Source organism: Ornithodoros turicata, unplaced genomic scaffold (genome assembly GCF_037126465.1).
Source record: "Ornithodoros turicata isolate Travis unplaced genomic scaffold, ASM3712646v1 ctg00001070.1, whole genome shotgun sequence".
Taxonomy (NCBI): domain Eukaryota; kingdom Metazoa; phylum Arthropoda; class Arachnida; order Ixodida; family Argasidae; genus Ornithodoros; species Ornithodoros turicata.
Window position 1 is genome coordinate 188587 of NW_026999458.1, and position 20522 is coordinate 209108.

The 20522-nt window shown below is 51.0% G+C and overlaps 1 protein-coding gene across 1 annotated transcript; it reads right to left on the minus strand.

Annotated features, from left to right (window-relative positions):
• Positions 1-11828: 11828 nt before the first annotated feature.
• LOC135376381 (uncharacterized) lies at positions 11829-13298 on the minus strand. Its single transcript, XM_064608883.1, has one exon. It carries the CDS (start codon positions 13296-13298, stop codon positions 11829-11831), a length of 1470 nt encoding a protein of 489 aa, XP_064464953.1.
• Positions 13299-20522: the final 7224 nt, after the last annotated feature.

Consider the following 20522-nt stretch of genomic DNA (forward strand, 5'->3'; position numbering starts at 1 on the left):
AAGACACTTTGAAGCGGTAGTCCCATAAAATCGATTCATGGCATACGTCATGAAAATAGTCATGAAATGTCATAATGACCCTCGGTAGTCACAAACCACTGTAAGACACTGTTTGAAGCAGCGGTAGTCCCATAAAATCGATTCATGGCACATGTCATGAAAATAGTCATGAAATGTCATAATGACCCTCGGTAGTCACAAACCACTGTGTGACAGTGTTTGAAGCAGTGGCAGTCCCATAAAATCGATTCATGGCACATATCATGAAAATAGTCATGAAATGTCATAATGACAAAAAGCAGTCATAAAACAAGGCATGACACGGCAAGATCCAGGGGTTGTTGAATCAGTAGTCATGCATGAACTCATGATACATTGGCGAAATCATGAAAGTCGCAGTCATGGCATGACTGAATACGAATGAATACACAGTCGTACACAATTGGATTAAATTGGTTGATGCCTGGATTAATTTGGTTCAGCACTGGATTAAATTGAGTAGCGCTTTGATTAAATTGTGTGACCAATGGATTAAAATGAGCGGAAAAAGCTGTAGTATCTCCTCCCCTTGAAATGACAGAAGAGTCGGGGCATCAGCGTAGAACTCCCTTAAATAGGAGGTGAAATTTTCGGCAAGGTCAGCCTCCTCAGCTCCATGTAGTACCACCTGATGGCTAATCCAATCGAAGGGTTTCGACATGGCCATTTTAGCCGTAAACAGGTGCTCCCGGTTCCTTCTCGCTTCAGCTATTGGTATACTCATAATCGTTATATTCTCACAGCACCCGTCAGTGGGCAGAAAAGCACTAGTCAAAGTCCACAAATGACAGGGTCCGGCGTGTCAACATTCGATAGAGCCTCAGAAGAATTGCTGCCATCGTTATGGGTCGAAAATCACCAGGTTCCCGGGCATCCTCCTCTTTGGGGACAAAGGTAGGTCCGTTCCGTAGCGCTGTAGACGTTGCGTAGCGCTGTCTGTTGCGTAGGCGCTAACCGTAGACCCGGCAAATTGCTCTTAATATCCTGACTTGTGATCAAATGAATGGATCCATCCTCGCCGCTAGCCGCGAATTCTGCATTTCGATTGCGGCTTCGGGTATTTCTGGAATCATCACCGTTTCTCAGCTTCGAGGAAATGCACGCCTGTGAAATGCAGCCTTAGAAAGCAGATTATTCTTACTACCGCCTATAACTCGTTTCTCAATGGATTTCATTTAAAAAAAAAAACATGATGGGTATGATACTTGGGTGATACTATGCTGTGGGTGCTTCACCGATGGCTGCTAACCACCGTCGTCATTCTGCCGAAGATTTTGTAACTTGTGACTCTTCCTTGGAGTGCGATGACTCTGATAGTCGCAATGTCCTCTTTGGTCAAGCACATATCCAGGATCTGGTCAGCGCTTGCTTTTGCCCACACACCCCTTAAGGTGAGTGTGATGCTGCTGTCAGTAGGTTCGGCCGACGAATCCCCTCTCGCCTGTTCGATGATGTCTTGGCGATCATATTTCAGCACCCTATGTGCGTTCGCAAGCTCCAGCTAGTGCCCGTTCCGACGACTTGAGCGTCGACGACTATCACCTGCCCATCCTTCTTCGCCACTAGATCCGACTTGAGTGTGCCCTCTGGGACGATGTAGATGGGTTCAACTTCAGTGAACCAGCCTTTCTCTACCAGCCGCTTATTCACAAACTTGACAATATTGTCATGCCGACGAGTCCGGGTCCCGTGGGTACGGTGACAGGTCTGCAAGAAATGCGCCAGCGTCTCTTCAGACTTGCAGCCTGTCCGACATCCTCTTTTGCTCTCAATACCTCTCCCGGACCTCGTGCGGCAGGGCAGCGCATTTACCCTCAGCTTGATGGTATCGATAAAGTGGCGTCCCGGCAGGATACGGATACCCTCCGCAATCCACTTGTGTGTATAGGTTACGAGTCCAGCATCGGCAAGGGCCTTGCCGTCGTTAGTGCAGTAGAGTACGGAAGCCCAGTACTTCTTCGTTGCACTCGTAGTGGTCAGCAGCTTCCCTCCATGTAGGAGGACGTTCGCTTTATGTAGAAGCTGGACCATCGACTCGCACCGCATGGCTTCCCGGTCGGCGGGGTTGGGTGACGTCGTGAGTTTCATCAGGCGTGTGCGCTGCTGGACAGGAACATTCACTCGCAGAGTGTGTATCCCTAGACCCCAGCTGAGACTGGAGCGTGGAGATACGCCACTGGTGTGTCGTGCGGAAGATAAAGCCAACGGCGGACAGCTGCAGGTGGTGACGTCAAGTTTCCTAAGCAGCTAAATCATCCACGGGCCAAGGACAAGGCGGTGATGGATCATCGGGAGGAGGCAGTACCTGAGTACCACTAGTCGTTGTTGTGGCTTCAGCGGCGCCTTCAGGACACTCTTGAACCAAGTATCAACCTCCTCCAAAGCGGCCTTCGGGCGTCCGGTGGCGGCAAAGGTGACACTCAGGTATCGCCACACCAATTCAGGTGCAATGGCAGGCACAGGGACGCCGAGGACCCGTACCCGGAGCGTACTCTCGGTGTCAACCTTGACCTTTTTGTCCGATGCGACCAGCGACACAGTGAACGTCTTGGTGGTGTTAACGTCGAGTCCCCTTAGGTGGAGGTAAGCAACAACCTCGTCCAGGCGACGTTGAAGGGCAGCAGATGACGATGCTACGAGGACCAAGTCGTCGGTGAAGGCCATGACGTCGAGAGATCGCTCTCTGACGGCGAAGCCCACGCCGGGAGCCACAGATAAGAGGTAGCCGTCGAGGACGAGGTTGAAGAGGACGGGGGACGAAGGGTCCCCTTGACGAACACCAGTCGTCGACTGCACCAGTCGCTGCACCAGGCTTTTGCTAGGTTCCTAATAGCCAGGAAAAGGGAACGCTTCTTCATTTGTGCTTCGGCCAAGGCCGTCGTAAGAAACGTAACGTTCTCCCCGCAGCCGTCCACCGGGAGGAATGCTCGCTGGCGATAGTTGAATTTGAGGTGAGATGACCCTCTGTGAGGCCCACAATGGCGAGCCCTTCCACCGGCACCACCACCTGAGGTGAGATGACAGCCCCTTCGCCAGGATACGGTAGAATTGGCGCAGGATGATAGACGCCACCATAATACAAATAACAACACAAACAAACACTTGGGGGCAAACACCGTCCTGGCGTTTCGTAGGGAGGTGGGAATCCTACACTGTAGCATGTTGAGATTCACGAGGACCCTTAGGACCACTGACGGACATCGAGACACGAAGTTGTCGGGACCAGCCGGGAGCCCAGTGGAGGCATATGGCACTTGATATCCTGGGCTGTTATGACGTAGAGGGGGTGAACCGTCGTTTCCACCGTAGGGCGTGGTCCGGGAACGTGTGGTGGTCCTGTCAATATCTCTTCCCAGGCGTCCAGGAAGGCAGGGCCATCCTCGACTGCAGCCGAAGGGTAACCATCAAGGATGGCCATAGCGCAGTCATACTGTCGTCGACGGATCAAACCCTGTGTCCGTGGATAGAGTGCCGTCTTCTGCTTACGATGACTTAGTGGACGATTGTGTGCTTGACGTTGATCAGCCACCCCGGTAGCAGGAGGACACAAGCCCGCTCGATCTCTGGATGCAGGTGGCGCTGATGAGACAAAGACATCTCGGATGTAGTGATTCAAGGGTTGGGAGATGCCAGCACCCAGGATGGCCTGGTTGGCAATGTCGAAGAGGTGATCCGCTTGGAAGGTAGTCGGAGGCGTGCGACTTGCAATCTTCCCAAGCTCTCGTAGAACGACATGCCTAGACTGCTGCGCCTGATCCCCTGTGTTGGGAGATGGAGGTACTCCAGGGACGTCCAGGTATGCTTCTTCAGGGTTGGGCAACATCCGCGCCGGAGTGACGGGGGGGGGGGGGCTCCAGCAGTCTCTGGACCAACTCCTTATAAGCTACGCCTCGACGATGTGATTTGATGGAATCGGAAGGCCGCCCTGGGAAGAGTGCGTGTAGCGCCACATTGAGTGATCGAGGTTTCCTCAGGCTCTCTTCTCAGTCTGGCTTCAGCAAGAGTAAGTAGGAGGTCCTCCTCTTCGGACCAACGTGGACGCACTCGTTGGGTATTGACCTCTGCATGGTACTGGAATGTATGCCGGGCCTTCCGATGAAGTCCCAGCCCGTTCCTGGTGGTGAAGGCTGCATCACAGAGGTCGCAACGATGCTGATCCAGGGCAGCAGCGGACGATGTGGAAGGACCAGGTACAGAAGAAGAGAGTTCGCTTGCAGACGAGCAGGATGGAGGACCAGGACCTCAGCTAGACGGGATGGCATCAGTCGTAGCGTTGCCGGGCACAGGGATGTCTTGAGTAGAGACGGCCAAGGCTTGTGTGCAGACCACCGCACGTGAGGTGCTTGGGCCAGGGATGTTGCCAGGACTGGAGGTGGTATCTGGCACTGGATGGAGACGGCGGCAGATGAGCTTGGCGTCACTGGATCTGGCAGGTGGTGCCTCTTGAGTGAAGCATGAATGTTTAGGCCGTTAGATGAGGTGAAGGCTCTCGCACAGGTGCAGCGAAAGGAGGCGGCAGGAGCTGGAAAATCCATAGAAATCATAAGGAGAGGCTAGAAGCAAAGGCCTGAGGCGGAAAATGGAAGAGAGCAAAGGAGTTGAACTGAGGGACTTTCCTGCTCAACGGCAAAGCGCGGGCTTCGCCATATTATAGTAGCCGAAGCCGAGCGGAAGTGCATGAGCGCCATATAACCAAGCCAATCCACAAAAAAAAGCAAAAAAAAAAAGGCAGCTAGTGCAGGTACGTATTCGTTTTTCTGCCTCCTGAATGCGCCTCTCCATATATTGTACGCTGCAACGTCATGCCAGCCTTTCATGCCAAGTCTCGTATACCTGTTTCAGCCGCAGGTTGTGCTAGCATGAAAAATAATGTCTGTAAACACGTACGCTGCGTCATTTCTTACGGCGATGGAACGTCAATACTCAAATTTTCACTTCACTAAGCAGACACACAGACACGGGAAAATGGGAGACCTTAAAGGTGATAGGTGCTGTCATAGTTGTAGGATAAATTATGAGGAAACGTAGGGCGCTTGGCGCCTAAATATTAAAGGAGAATTTGCACATGTAACGAACATGACTGGGTGAACTTGTTTATTGGTCATGTCGTGACCTCCGCCTCACTGGTTCATGAAGAGCACTTGTTTTGTCAGCTTGCTCATGATGTAGGCCTTCTGAGATTTCTCTGTTATCTTGCGGGGCAGTTCGTGCAGCCTCAACAGCAGGAACCGCTTCATGATCACTTTCACCAGTGAGATGATATGTTCGGGCTCAGAGCTGTAGTGGTCTAACAGATGTCCTTGATCTATGTAGTGGACTTTATCATAGAGTTATGCTACATTGTTCATGACAGTGTGATTAACCAAAACAGATTTCTGCTCAATTCATTTTGACTTGAAGGAATTTCACTGCACGTATATGCATGTACAGACTGTGTTTTCAAATCTGTTGCTTGCGCGCTCCCATTTTCACAATTTTTTAAATCCTAATTTCACAGGCTGTGGACACTGCAGTCATATGCTCTGGAATGACATTAATGTGGCACCGTGCCTCGTGGACAGGTGAAAGCGCTTCATCACCTTCAGAAGAAGGTATTGCCAAAGTGTGGAGCCAAGCATTAATAGTAAAGCTTTGTACCACAGTACATCTAAACAGTTTTCAGTATTTGCTTTTTCATTGTAATACCTATTTCTTTGGTGTACTTTACTGTGTGCTACAGTAAACACTTAGTAACTTCAACAGCCAGTATCCAGCACTTCTTGTTTGAGCTAAGCAGTAATTCGACTAGTGGATTGCACTTGACAACAGAGTGAATATCCCTGTGTACCACGGTGTGTTTGAGTTGACCATGAGTTTCAGCTAATGTGACGTTTGACTGAAAGAGCATTCACTGTATAATGCTCGAAATTGAGGTATATTTGAACATACACGTTAGTTACACCTCAGTCATAGCTATTGCACATCTCTGACATTAGTACTTTTGTGGAACTGTTACTTTCTTGTACTATAATACAAGTCTTGATTATTACTGCCTACTCCTGCCAGAGGTGACAAGATGTAATTATGTAAGTAAGTAAGAAAACAAATGGAAGTAATTATTTTCTTGACAGGCATCGTGTGTGTACACGATCTCATTCTTGCTCCAAGGCTGCTTTAATCTGTCTTGTTCTACGGCCATACCACTTTTTTGCATATGAAATAAATTGTAATGTACCACATCTTATTCAAGTGTCATTCCTGCATATTTCATGAACAAGTGTAGAATAAACATCATGGACACCCGGCCAGGTGCAAACGCTGCCAATACCTGAAAAGTGTGTATTGAACTCTCTGCATCACAAAATGAAATTAATATACTACCGTGCTACTGTCCTGTTTCCAGGAGAAAATAGTGGGGATAGCACCTGCCTTCAGCCATTTCGTGTTGTGGCTAAAGTAAAATAATGAGGGCTTGAAGTGTTTGGAACATATCCTTCGAGTCTGAGAAGGGTGAAAAGACTGCTCAGATACGCTTTGAAGCCACTGTCTCAAAAGTATTGGGTCATGGTGGGGAAACCTGCAATATTATCAGAAGTAAGACCTATGGCACCTTAACAATTCCCATCGCCTATGAATAGAAATAATGATTTGATTATTTCTATGTCTCCAATAAAGGTGTTAGTGAATCATGACACTCACTTGTCGAAAGATACACCGGATATCGCAGAATGTCTTGTGTGACGTACACCTTGGAAGCGCGCATGACATGGACATGACTTGTGCCCGAAGCACAAATACAATTCGGGAAACGAAATTCCAGATACAGTGCAGCAAGATTCGCAAGTCCACCATCCAACACCAAACCCCTTATTAGAAATGAAGAAATGCTGATATGACAACAACATTGGGAATAGTGGGTATTGCCGGTATACAGTGAAGAACAATATTCACCACGATCCTGTGGCCTGCGATGGTTCCTTGCACTGACTTCAAAACTGTAATCCACATCTCCAGGAAGCAGGCCATTAGATTAAAAAGAAAGTAAGTCGGAGCCCCAAAGAATTCTAGGGGAGCTTGTGGTATGAGGTACCACCTCCTCCCCGGGGGCGCCGAGCCCGTAAATCATTCCAATTCGCATTATGTAATCTTTCTGCTGTCTTCGCTATTCCAGTGACACTCCCGTTTTCATATGTTGTCTTTTCAATGTGTATTAATTGTGTAAAAAGAAAAGAAAACAAGTCGTCGCATCTGAGAGTTGAACGTAATAGTGTCAGGCATAGAAATCATAAGGAGAAATCATCCTTATGATTTCTGTGGTGTCAGGGCCCGATGTCTTTAGCGACGACAGAATGCACCTGAGGCGGTATGTTTGTTTGTGGGCCTACCAGGCTCTTCCAGGAGAGACGAATATTTTTCGGCTGTGGCGGCAGCCCAGAAAGGAGGGACCGCCAGGATTACCATCCCCAGCGTCAAAGCAGTCTTTCAATCGTTTCATTACTCCGAGCTTGCAAAGCAGGCCATTCACGGTTCCTTTTCCCCTAATTCCACATGTTCTAAAGTTCTTGTCAAGGATTTCTGGTCAGTTGTTTCAGCCGCATTGTTTCTTCTGATGCAACGAGCGTCAAAGTCGCACTCCGCGTAATTAGCTTTCGCCGATAACCGCGGCCGGCTGTCGGCAATTCAGGAACCGAAACTCTGCTAGCTTCCCCTTGCACTCAAGGCCTCCTTTTCTTTCTAGAACAGATGATTACAGCACGGGAAGGCCCGGCATCGGGAAAATGGCGCCCCCATCGCTGGCAGCAGCCGCAGTAGCCCCCTCCTGCACTCACGGTTGGGTCGCCGCAGCAGGGAGACATCCACGTATAGCTGCGTGGCTGTCCCGTGTCTCGGGAAAGGTGATCCTGGCGGTTGAGTGGACCCGCAGGTTGTTTGGGACCCTCCGGGGCCCCTCCGGGGAAGCAACACACCGCTTTGGCCCCTGCTGGTGCCCATAGACGGGTGGTCCTGGATGGCCCGGCCAGGATTATTCAGCTAGACGCCATCTCGCTTTTCATTACTTTGACTCTTTCCTTCCTTGCTCCTCTTTTCTTCCTCTTTTCACCTCCTTTGACGGCGAGGGTCAACCTTGGGCAAGTTTTTCACCCTCCTAAAACTGCACTGGGGTATAATGCAGAGGAAAGTGTTAGCGTTCCGGGCACGCTCCCTTGGTTGGGCTCGATGGTGGGCGACACACCTGTGCACCAAATCACTCTTTTCCTTGTATGGATTCTGTACATTCCAAAAAAACATGATCAGCGTCAAAAGAGGCGCTGCACCGAAGCACCAATAAACTCGCTCAGCTTAGACCTGTCGCCAGAGCCATGGTTCCCGAAATTTTCTGTGACCCATGCTGAGGACGACACAAAGCCGTTATCGAAAGTGTCACCAATCCTCATTGCAAAAGAAATCAAAAAGACCATAGGGAAATCGTACAAAGCAAAGAAGCTCTCGTCTGGAGACATTCAAATTGAAGTAGAAAGCAGATCCCAAAGTTCAGCTCTTGTGTCTATAAACTCGGTGATATTCCAGTGTCAGTCACAAAACACCGTATCCTGAACATTGTCAAGGGAGTGATCTCCGAGAGTGAGCTCCTTGACTGTTCCGATATCGAGATCGAAGAAGGTTTTGCGAGAGCATGGTCTTGTGGCGGCGAGGCGGATAGTGATGCGTCGCGATGCCAAAGATATGCAAACCAAGCACATGGTACTGTCATTCCACCTGCACAGACTCCCTGAAACCATCAAAGCAGGTTACCTGAACTGCAACGTGTGACCTTACGTTCCTAACCCGCGGCGTTGGTTCAAGTGTCAACGCTTCGGACATGGATCACAGGTCTGCCATGGACAGGAAACATGTCCAAAATGTTCAGGCAATGGCCACACACCAGAATCATGTGAGAACACGGTGCGTTGCGCAAACTGCAAAGGCGACCATCCAGTATACTCAAGATCTCGTCCCCGGTGGAAAGAGGAAAAAGAAATACTTCGAATCAAAGCAGAAGAGAACATACCATATAAAGCAACAAGAGCACAAGCAGAGTACGCTAGAAAAGGCACTTTCTCAGAGGTGGCGCGTAGGGGAGTAGCACCACCGAGGAAATCTGTAGAGACCCAGACTTCTGGGTGTCTACCTCAAACTCCCCAGCAGAAAGGTGGAGACACGAGAGTGTCTCTTCCTGTTCCTACGTCTCCTGGGAGCACTCTGGCTTGCCAGGCACGCAGCACGGAGATAGCCACAGCTTCCAGTGATGTTGATGGCACAATCTCAGTCTGGGACGGAACCATGCCGGAACCATCCCAGACCATGTCACAAAGCATGGAATTGAATAACGATGACTGCTTATCCCAGAAATCGTAATCCAGTTTGCCAGGTGTTCTCTCTCAGGGCAAAGAAAAGAGAGAGAAAACATCTGGTCGAGGTAGGGGCAGCAGAACAAAAGACACGCAGAAATTACCTCCACCAAGTGTAACCCCTCCTTGAATAAGTGTACACACAGTTCATAGGGGTATGTACTTGCATCCAAGGCACGATGAAGATATTGCCCCTTCTCTTCTCCGTCTTCCTTCTCATGGGTCTAGGTAATATAATACAATCAAATTGTCGAGGTCTATTTTCCTACCTCGATGACATTAATGACCTCACAGAGGAACAAAAGGCGTTTTGCTGTTGCTTACAAGAAACATACCTACATGAGAACAGTATAAATCCTTTTCATCGACATAACGTATTTAGAAAAGACCGCACAGACAGCACCCCCGCATCTGGAGGTGTCGTTGTCATTGTCCCACAATCCATACCTGCAACCCACTTCCCTCTTGTCACAGACTTGGAAGCCGTGGCTGTACAAATATACCTCGACAGGTTACGCCTCATTATGCTCACTGTACCTTCCACCTTCAATTTTAATCGAACAAAAGGACTTTGAGCATCTTTGTGACGAGCTTCCTGCGCCATTCATGATACTTGGTGACCTAAACGCTCACAATCATTTGCGAGGTAGTACAAGGATGGATCGTCGAGGGAAAATGTTACAGAGAGTTTTGATGTCAAGGCCTGTTTGCCTGCTTAATACAGGACAGCCTACGTACATCAACTCTTCAACACAAAGCGTCTCTTGTCTAGACATTTCACTATGCAGTCCCTCCCTCTTCGATTGTTTTGACTGGACAGTCCAGCAGAACCCAAGAGGAAGTGACCACTTTCCTGTCATCCTAAAATATCGTGGTGTTGGGAACTCGTGTCAACACGACCACCACGATGGAAATTATCTCAGGCTAAGTGGAGTGAGTTTCAAATGAAAGTCAACCTCCATTTGTCATGTTTTGAAGATATGTCCATTGAAGAGGTAAACAGTGCCCTTACCAGTATGATCACAGATGCTGCCCACATTTCCATTCCACAGACATCAGGTCGGCTCCCCAAGCCTCCAAAACCTTGGTGGACTGACGAATGCGCGAAGACGAGAAAGGAACAAAATCGTGCATGGGGTATCCTTTCGTAGACACCTAACACCACGTAACCTCCTTCCATTCAAAAGAGCACGTGCCAAAGCGAGATGGACGCGAAAACAAGCAAAAACGTCTTCTTGGTGCAATTTCGTTTCTTCTCTAACACACAGAACACCGTCAAAGAAAGTGTGGGACAGACTCCGGAAAATTAAAGGAGACTACTAGAGTTTATCTATTTCTTTCTTTATGTTAATGGGGGCCAGAGTTTAGAAGAACAGGCCGATCTCCTAGGTCAACATTTCTAAAGTGTGTCCAGTTCTGCTCATAACAACAGAAATTTCCTGTCTGCAAAAGAATGATGCTGAAAAACAAGCGATATGAACTATGGGTGGCGAAAATGCCACATACAACCAGCCATTCACTATGGTAGAGCTCCAGCGAGCATTGACCTTAGTGAAGGTCACTGCTCCTGGCCCAGACAACGTGACATACCCCATGATCACCCACCTATCAGAGGAATCCAAAGAATGTTTACTAAAACTTTTCAACAAATTTGCGCATGTGTTGTGTTCCTTCTTAAGTCCTCGTCTTACAGCGCTCAGCAGCAATATGGTTTTCAACAAAGTCTGGGATAAGGGGCAGATGCCAATGGCATGGAAGACATCAACAGTCATTCCACTGCTGAAGCCTGGCAAGGGTTTTTCAAATCCGACCAGCTACAGGCCCATCGCTCTCACTAGCTGTTTGGGTAAGACTTTCGAAGGAATGGTTGACAATTGGCTGGTATACTTCCTTGAGGTGAATAATTGCCTTTGTAAATACCAGTGTGGATTCCGTGCAGGATGCTCAACAAGTGATCACCTCATCCGCCTCGAAACCACAATTCGAGAAGCCTTTGTCAGGGGAAATCACTGTGTTTCAGTGTTCTTTGATCTGGAAAAGGTATACGATACTGTCTGGCGGTATGGTATTGTTCGAGATCTTCACAGTGTTGGCATACGTGGGCGACTCCTACGGTGTGTCATTGATTTTCTTAATGGGAGAACTTTCAGGGTTCGACTAGGAACAACTCTGTCACAATTATTTGTTCAAGAGAATGAAGTTCCCCAGGGCTCCGTACTGAGTGTCACTCTCTTTATAATGAAAATGAATTCTATTGCTAGTGCTATCCCTCTGTAGCTGCGCTACAATAAACGAGGTCCGATACAAGTGATGGCCGAAGGAAGAATGACGTTTTAATGAACTGCGGGTGCATTCGACACCTACGCTCGAGGTAAGAACTCGCGGGGCCACAAGCGATGTCAATGATAGTGAAGTTGGCCGCTACAAGGGTTCCCCCCTGCAGCGGAGGGACTGTCCTGTAGTCCGGGTTGTGGAGGGTTGAACGAGAGGTGAAGTCCAGCGAACGTGGCGTGTTGGCGGACGCGCGCGTCGGTGACCGCTGGCAGCAATGGGCAGTGCAGCAGGGGAGGGAAGGTGGGTTGTGGGCGGCAGGGGTGCGTCGATGTCCGCGAGGTGGGCGGGCTTCAGCCGGTCCAAGGTAATGGTGTCGGGACCGCGGGGCAGCTGCACCTCGACGTATTTGTCGGCACGGTGAAGTACCTTAAAGGGACCATCATATGGTGGCTGGAGTGGTGCGCGAAGGGTGTCACGTCGGACGAAAACATGTGTTGCTGTGTCGAGGTCAGGGCTACAGAAGATTGTGCGGGAACGGCGAGGGGTCCGAGGAGGTGTTGCGACCATGTCGCGGAATATCGAACGTAGGCGGTCGAGGTAAGAGGAGGGGTCGGGCACAGCTGACGAATCGACTGGTGTGAAGAAAGCTCCGGGCAGCCGTAGGGGCGAGCCGTACACGAGGTCGGCTGAAGAGCAGCGCAGGTCTGTCTTCAGGGACGAGCGGGTGCCTAGGAGCACAAGGGGAAGACGATCCAGCCAGGGTCGCGTATCGTTCGCGACACAGAGGGCTGCCTTGAGTTGCCTGTGCAGACGTTCAATATACCATTGGCGACGGGGTGGTAGGCGGTGGTACGTATGTGCTCGGTGCCGAGCAGGTGGCAGAGCTCCCTGAAGAGGTGGCAGTCCAATTGTCGGCCTCGGTCTGTTGTTATGGAAGACGGGACGCCAAACCGAGAAATCCAGCCAGAGAGGAGGGCTGAGGCTACGGACTCTGCAGTTATGTCGGCGAGTGGTATGGCTTCCGGCCAGCGAGTGAAGCGGTCGATATGTTAGTAAGTAGCGCTTGCTATGTACCGGAGGAAGGGGGCCGACAATATCAGTGTGAACGCGGTCGAACCGCACATCCGGGGTGAGGAAAAGTCCGGGTGGGGAAACCGTGTGGCGATGAACTTTCGACCGTTGGCAGAACAGGCAGGAGCGGGTCCAACGGCGGACATCGCGGTTTATGCCAGGCCAAATATAGCGTTCTTGAATCAACTTCTGTGATGCCCGAATGCCAGGGTGCGAAAGGTTGCGCAATGAGTCGAAGACGCAGCGGCGGAATTCGGACGGCACGAAGGGTCGCGGCGAACCGGTAGAGATGTCGCACCAATGTAGCGTGGTGGTGGATGGCAAGGGGCTCTGGGCGAACTTAAGAGAGCCCGATGGCTGGTCGCGAAGGGCGTGCAGTTTGGTATCAGTCGCCTGTGCCAAGGCGATGGCGTCGAAGTCAACGGACGCCCGGGACGGTTGTGTGGAAACGGCGGCGATGTCAAGCCGCGACAGGGCGTCGGCAGCGTAGTTGGAAGTTCCGGGGATGTGGCGGATGTCGTCAGTGAACTCGAGTATGAATGCCATGTGACGGTCTTCTCGGGGAGAGTGGATGGTGTTCGGGCTGCGTAGGGCATGGACGAGGGGCTTGTGGTCGGTATGCAGTGTGAAAGATCGGCCTTCTAGGAAATGCCTGTAGTGTTTCACAGCGAGATACGCCGCCAGAAGCTCCCTCCCGAAGGTGCTATAGCGACGCTGAGTTGGGGAAAGCTTGTGCGAAAAGAAACCCAGTGGGCACCATTCGCCGTTGCAGAGTTGTGAAGGAAGAATGGCGTTTTAATGAACTGCGGGTGCGCTGGACACCTACGCTCGAGGTAAGAACTCGCGGGGCCACAAGCGATGTCAATGACAGTGAAGTTGGCCGCTACACCTCCATCTATATCGTACTGCTTGTACGTCGATGATGTCCAAATTACATACTCATCAGCAAAGTTGAGCACATGTGAGAGGCAGCTGCAGCTCACAATAAACAAACTCGTTAAATGGGCTGACCAGAACGGATTTACCTTTTCTGCAGAAAAAAACAGTCTGTGTCTCATTTTCCAGGAAAAGAGGACTTTTTCCAAACCCTGCACTTTATATAAATGGTCACAGCCTGACTGTTAATGAGGAACACGGGTTTCTCGGTGTCACATTTGACAGAGAGCTTACTTTCTTGACCCACATAAAGAATCTAAAAGTAAAATGTCTTAAAGCTTCCAACATACTTAAAATCTTATCACATGACTCATGGGGTGCAGACCGTCGCACTGCTCCATAGTATATACACCTCCACGGTTCGTGTGAAGTTAAGACTACGCATGTTTCGTTTACGGATCCCTTCAGTTTTGAAGGCATTGGACTCCGTGCACCACCTAGGATTACGGTTGGTGCTTGGAGCCTTCACGACCAATCCGATAGAGATCCTGTACGTCAAATCGAATGAGTGGTCTTTACAAAGACGGCGTTCTTATCTTGGAACATCGTATGGTTTAAGAATTAGAGGTTGCCCTCAACACCCTGCTTTGCCCTGCGTAAAGGGCACTCGTTTCAAGCACCCTTTCATAAATAAGCCCAAAGCTATACCATATTTTAGCATTCGGCTTGAACGAGATATTGAATTCTTTGGTTTTACACATTACGTCCATTCTTCCTTAGAGGCCAGCAAGATGATTTCTCCTTGGCAGCCGGTACCACAGTACAGTGTTTCGATAACTAAGTTCAATAAACGGGAAAATGCCGTTGAAGAAATACAACATGAAAGAAAGCCTTGGTGATCATGTTGACATATACACTGATGGTTCAAAGACCAACATGAGAGTATCATGCACCATGGTAAGCGGCACATGCGCAAATTCACACCGCCTTAACAATGTATTATCGATTTTTAGTGCAGAGATGTACGCTTTCGTTGTGGCTCTTAATCACATTTTACAGACACGTATGCCATCATCAGTCATCTACACAGACTCCCTGAGCTCCGGACGTGTCATATCTAGTCCACAACCCTGCAAGGATCTATTAGTGAGACGTGCTAGGTACATGGCAGCTGTTATACAAGAAGAAGGGTACAGTTTGACACTTCGCTGGGTTCCTAGCCACGTCGGTATAAGCAGCAACGAGAGGGCCGACCGCGAAGCGGCAGCCACCCAGGGCAATGACATCACACCGTTTGACACACCGTATGATGATATGTTGCAAGCACTAAAAAGATTATTAATGTGAAATGGCAAGATGTTTGGAAAGAACAAAGCAGGAACAAATTACCCACAGTGAAGCCATACATAGGTAGAGTGGTACTGTAGTTTCAAAACCGACTACAGGAAGTATTACCAAGCCGCTTAAGGCTGGGACACACTTACCTAACGCATGGACATTTGCTACGGGAAGAAGATGCACCCCAGTGTGAGCACTGAGGAAGAAACCTTACGGTTGTACATATACTCATTATCTGCCCTGCTTTCGAACAACATCCCCGAAACTACTTTACTCAGTTTTATAAATACTCTTTACCTCTTCACCCAGCCCTATTGCTGGGTGATGAAGCCATCATTCCTTTTGATGACGCCTTTCCATTATTAAGAAGTGCAGGCATCATCAACGAATTGTAATGTCTTATTTCCTCACTTTTATGTGTTTCACTACCTCAGAACTTTTCCCCCTTTTTTAAATTAATCAGCTTATTTTTAAGTTAAACGTGTTTTAAACTTCAAGATAGTCTTGGCGCATTATGATCCTCGTTGTCACTGCGCCATGAAACCCCTTATTATCATCATTATCAAAGCAGATTATTCTTTCTACCGCCTCTCAGTCGTTTTTGAATGGATTGTATTACAAAAGCATGGTGGGTATGATACTTGGTCGTCATTTGTGTCAGTTAGCTATTAAAATTCTTTATTAGTACCAAAGATACAATAAACAACATGCCTCCACTTAGGCAGGAGTCAGCCTCACAATGAGTGCCCGGCGTAGCCTGTGCCCTAACAATAGTACGACGTATTTAAAGGAGGCGTCTTCCTGTAGTCGCTTTCCTAGACCAACGCCAGGTGGCGATCGTTCCCTGGAGTGCCTTTATGGTGGCTATCCGAAGATCGGTTTTGGTGAGGCCCCTAGACTGTAGATCAGCAGCTGATTCAGCAGACCAAACACCTCTGAAGCTGCAGGTGGCCGACGTGTAGGAGATACCGAGGTTGGCCCCGGCCCGTAGAAGACCAGATATCTCCTTGGTTGCATATTTGCTGGTCTTCCGCTGGTGCTCGTCGTCCAGAGGTTGCGAGCAGCCGACGACCTGTGCATCAACAACAGCGATCAGTTCGTCCCTCCTGGCCACAATATCTGGTTTCCGGAGCCCGACTGAGGTTCGAATGTGGGGCTCTCTCTGGACGAACCATCCGTGGCGCCGAAGGCAGGCCGCAATGTGGACATCGACCCGGTCGTGCCGCCTCGTGCGCATCCCTGAAGTCCCGCCGCAGTACTGCACAATATGCGCCAAGGTCTCCGGCGCTTGGCAGCCCAGGGAGCAGCCACGGTCAGCAGCAGGTCTCCTCCTAGCCATCCTGGATTTGGTGGGAAGAGCGTCCCCCCGGATCTTCACAGCATCAATGAAGTCCCGCCCCGTGAAGAGGCGAGAGGCCCCTCGAATCCACTGGTGGACACTGGGGACAGCACTGGCATCCCCCAAGGCTCGTCCATCGATCGAGGCGTAGAGCTTGCGGGCCCAGTATCCCCTGGAAAAGGCAGGAGTCGACAAGAACACTCCGTCGAAGGTGGCAGCCTCCCTCGCCGCTCGTAGATCGGACTGAAGCACCGGGGTCCGCAGCGCCGCCATCCCGCCAGGAAGCGTCGAGGATCCCAGTGAGGTCAGTCTGGACCACCTCAGTCGTGGAACCGACGTCGTTTAGGCAGTGATGCCCAGGCCCCCATCCTTAATGTGGGCGTGGTAAAAGGCCACGGCCAGGTCCAGCGGGAGACGTAGCCATCTGCGCACTGCCGCGCGCACCAAAACGTCAGACTCCCTCAGCACTCTTTTGCTCTGCCTCCCCAGGACAAGGCGGTGTTGTAGACGAGGCAGAACCACCAGGCGGAGAAGCTCCAACCGCTGCTGCGGCTTCAGGGGCGCCCTGGAGAGACGATCGAGGAGGGCACGAATCTCAGCAATGATGGTTGGACGTGAGCGGCCGCCTGGGGTGGATACCAATATATTTCCAAAGCTCAGTGACCGAGATCGCAGGAAGTGGGGCACCCGCCAGCACAAAAGACAGCTCCTCCACCTTGGACTTCTTCTGGCGACCTGAAGCTGTGATTGAAAGGGTGGAGCATTTAGCGACGTTGAATCGAAGGCCCAGTGGTTCCACGTGGGCCTGGGTCTTGTCCAGTAGCTCTTGAAGTCCGCCCGGGGTAGCCGCACATAGGACGAGGTCGTCAGCAAATGCGAGGGCGTTAACGACACCCTGTGCGTCTAAGGGCCACACGATATGGTCTGGGAGGCTCGCCAGGAGACCATCAATGACAAAATTGAGCAGAACGGGGCTTAGGGCGTCGCCCTGGCGCACTCCACGAGTCACCCTCACTTCCCGCACGAAGGATCCGGCACTGATGGTGACTGATGAGTCCCCGTACAGCCACAAGCGGGTCCGTGAGACCTGCTCTTCTTGCTGCTGCCAGGATCGCACCGAAGGACACTGAATCGAAGGCCTTCTGAATGTCCAGCGTGGCGAGGTAGAGCGACCTGCAGCGTCTTCTGCTCTCAGCCAGCAGCGCCTCCAGAAGGAGGACGTTATCGGCACATCCATCAGCCGGCTGGAAGGCCCTCTGTCGTGGGTCGAAGGGCAGGAGGTGAGCAACCCGGGAGGCCAACACCCTATGATAGAGCCTGATAATTGTAGAGGCCACGGCGATAGGCCGAAAATCTCCCGGACCGGCTAGGCTTCTTGTCTTGGCAATAAAGGTAACCCTGGATGACTTGAGGCGAGCTGGGACGTCACCCAGGAGCAGGAACAGGTTCAGGACGCCAGCGAGGACACGGGGATTGGCAGACGCAAAGCGCCGGGAGGTAACACCATCAGGCCCAGGGGCGGTAGCAGATCTAGGAAGGGTCTTAACGACCTCCTCTTCCGAGATGGGTCGCATGGCATCCCAGGCCACAGATGCAGGAGTAGGCTTCGGAGGCTCAGTGAAGTCGGGAGGTGACGGCGCCATGATTCCACTCCAGTAGTCGAGGACCCCTGGATCGCCCACACTCCGCGGGCCAGACTCTCCCAGCACCTCCCGGGCGCAGGCACCTCTGGAGCGGACGTACAAATCTTGTATTCTGGCAAATTCAGCGCGTCTCCTCTTCCTACTACTCCGCGCCGGAGCACTACGGGGTCTACCCGTAGGTAGTCGATCCCCAGGTTTGGATGGGAAGAGGGCATCCAGGAATGTTGAAAGACGAGGGAGGACCCCGGCCCCCGAGCAGGCTGCCTGGATAATCCCCGCAAGGGAGATCTGTAGAGTTCCATGTGTAAGTCGTCCAGCCAGATTCCCTAAGTGGTCGATGAGGACGGCCCGATGGTTCAAAGTGGTCGGGTGAGAGGGCGCTGCAGTAGACGTCGAGGCGTAGGGCGAGCCCGGAGACCGAGCCCCCTCCGCCTCGTCCGAGGACCTCGCCGAAGACACTGACTGGGTGGGAGTGGGCAGAGTATCACCAGAACCGGGCGATGAATCTGGAGGCGATGGAGTAGGAGATGCGGGTCCCGGAGACGCAGTAGCCTGAAGTTGTAGGACCGCCAGGATCGCTTGCACGCGCTGCTTGTGGTCACTACTCCGTCGGTGGCCTTTCAGAGCCTCAAGGGAGCGGGTTGGAAAGTGCTCCAACAGTGCTTGGTTTGATGAACCGGACACCCAGTAGCAGAAGTTCAGCTTCGGCATGGGCAAGTCGTTGGCACTCCTCTTCGGACCATCTTGGACGACTACGCTGGACTAGGACCTGCTCGTTAGCCAGGTCTGGATGAGCCATCCTCAGGTGCTGTCCCAGGCCAGCTCTAGACGTGAATCCCGCAGACAGCCAGAGGCGTCACAGGAAAGGTTTGGCAGCGGGTTCCTCGGGGAGCTGGAAGATTGGACCTCCACAGGGGGCGGGAACTCCAACGGCGGCATTCGGGGCGACGAGTCTTCATCAGGGGGGCGCACTGCAGGGTGCATCCAATTACGATGAGCTGTAAGTCCGCGTCTGGTAGCAAAGCGTCGTTCACAGTTACTGCAGGGGAAGTCCCGGGCTTCAGGAGCATCAGGTAGCTGGGCACCGTCAGGTTGCTGGGCAGGAGGGCCACTGTGAGATAGCCGGATGTGCTGCAGAACAGCACGACGGGTGTTGAACGTTCGGGCGCACTCCGGACAGGCCTCCAAGTCGGTCGCAACAGGAATCCAGGCACTCGAAGCTGTTAGTCACCCGCTCGCAGTGGCGGCGGTCTCAAAAGAGAAAAGTTTGTAGCAGCGCCAACAGCAGAGGGCACACACAGTACAACGGAGGTACCCACAAAGGACGTCACCACCTAGTCACCAGAGCCTGTTTTAGTCGCTTGGTAGTCGCTTGCAAAACGCACGCACACCAAGGTCCAGGGGGCACCACGTGGAGGTAACAGGTTGGCTTTTATCCCCCAGTTATCCCCCCCTCCAGAAAGCAGATTATTCTTACTGCCGCCTATCACTCGTCTTTGAATGGACTGCATTTCAAAAACATGGTGGGTGTCATACTTTTTATCATACATTTAGCTATTTTTTTAAAAATCAATTCTTGCTCAAGGGGAGCAATACCCAAACAGGTCTTGCCAAAGCAATACCAGAAACTACGTCGCCCCCTAGGTCCGGGCCCCGCTTCACCAGTGGCTACCAACCACCGTCGTCATCTTGCCGAAGGTTTTGTATCACCTCACTCCTCCTTGGAGCGCGATGATAGTTATGGTAGATATGTCCCGTCTCGTGAGGCCCATGTCCAGGAGCTGGTCGGCACTGTCCTTGGCCCACATGCCCCTAAAGGAGAGGGTGATGCTGCTGACGAGAGCCTCGCCCGGCGTGTTCCCACTCGCGTGTCCAGTTATGTCCGGGCGATCGTACTTCAGCACTTTGGGGGCGTGGGCCAGTTCCAGCGCAATGCCAGTGCTGACGATTGAGCATCGAGAATGACGACTTGGCCATCCCTCTTGGCTACTAGGTCCGGCTTTACCATAATCAAAATAGGCTATGAACATTTCATACAAGTGTATAAAATTGTACTATATACACTGTATACAGTTTGCGTATACAATTGAAACACATTTTTTGGATATTCTGTATATCCAGTCTATAAGTATAAGGCTTTTACTATACAAAGTATAGAGAAAACATTGTATACAAAGGGCTTTTCATGATGAGTTTATTATGTGTATACACAGTATACTTAAAGTACAAGGCACAGTAGTTCTGTGCACACTCTGGCCCGGCAGGTCTTACAATCGTTGGAGGAATGTCAGGACGCTCTGCTTGATTTTCGGGAACTCTGTACCGGGACACGCTGCGCGGCACTAATCTGGAATCGCAGTGGTAACGTATGTCCATGCAAAACACAATAGTGAAATTAGTGCTTACCAAAAATTGCTCGCATGCGGACCGGATCTACCTTTTCTCTTGGAGGCGCATCTTTATGTGCACCGCTTGGATTTCCAGTGATGGGCTTGCACATCACTGGAAAGGGAGCGCAACAATTCTCCAGCTAATCTTGTCCGGTTGCCCCCACTCATGGTCTTTGCGCGGTCG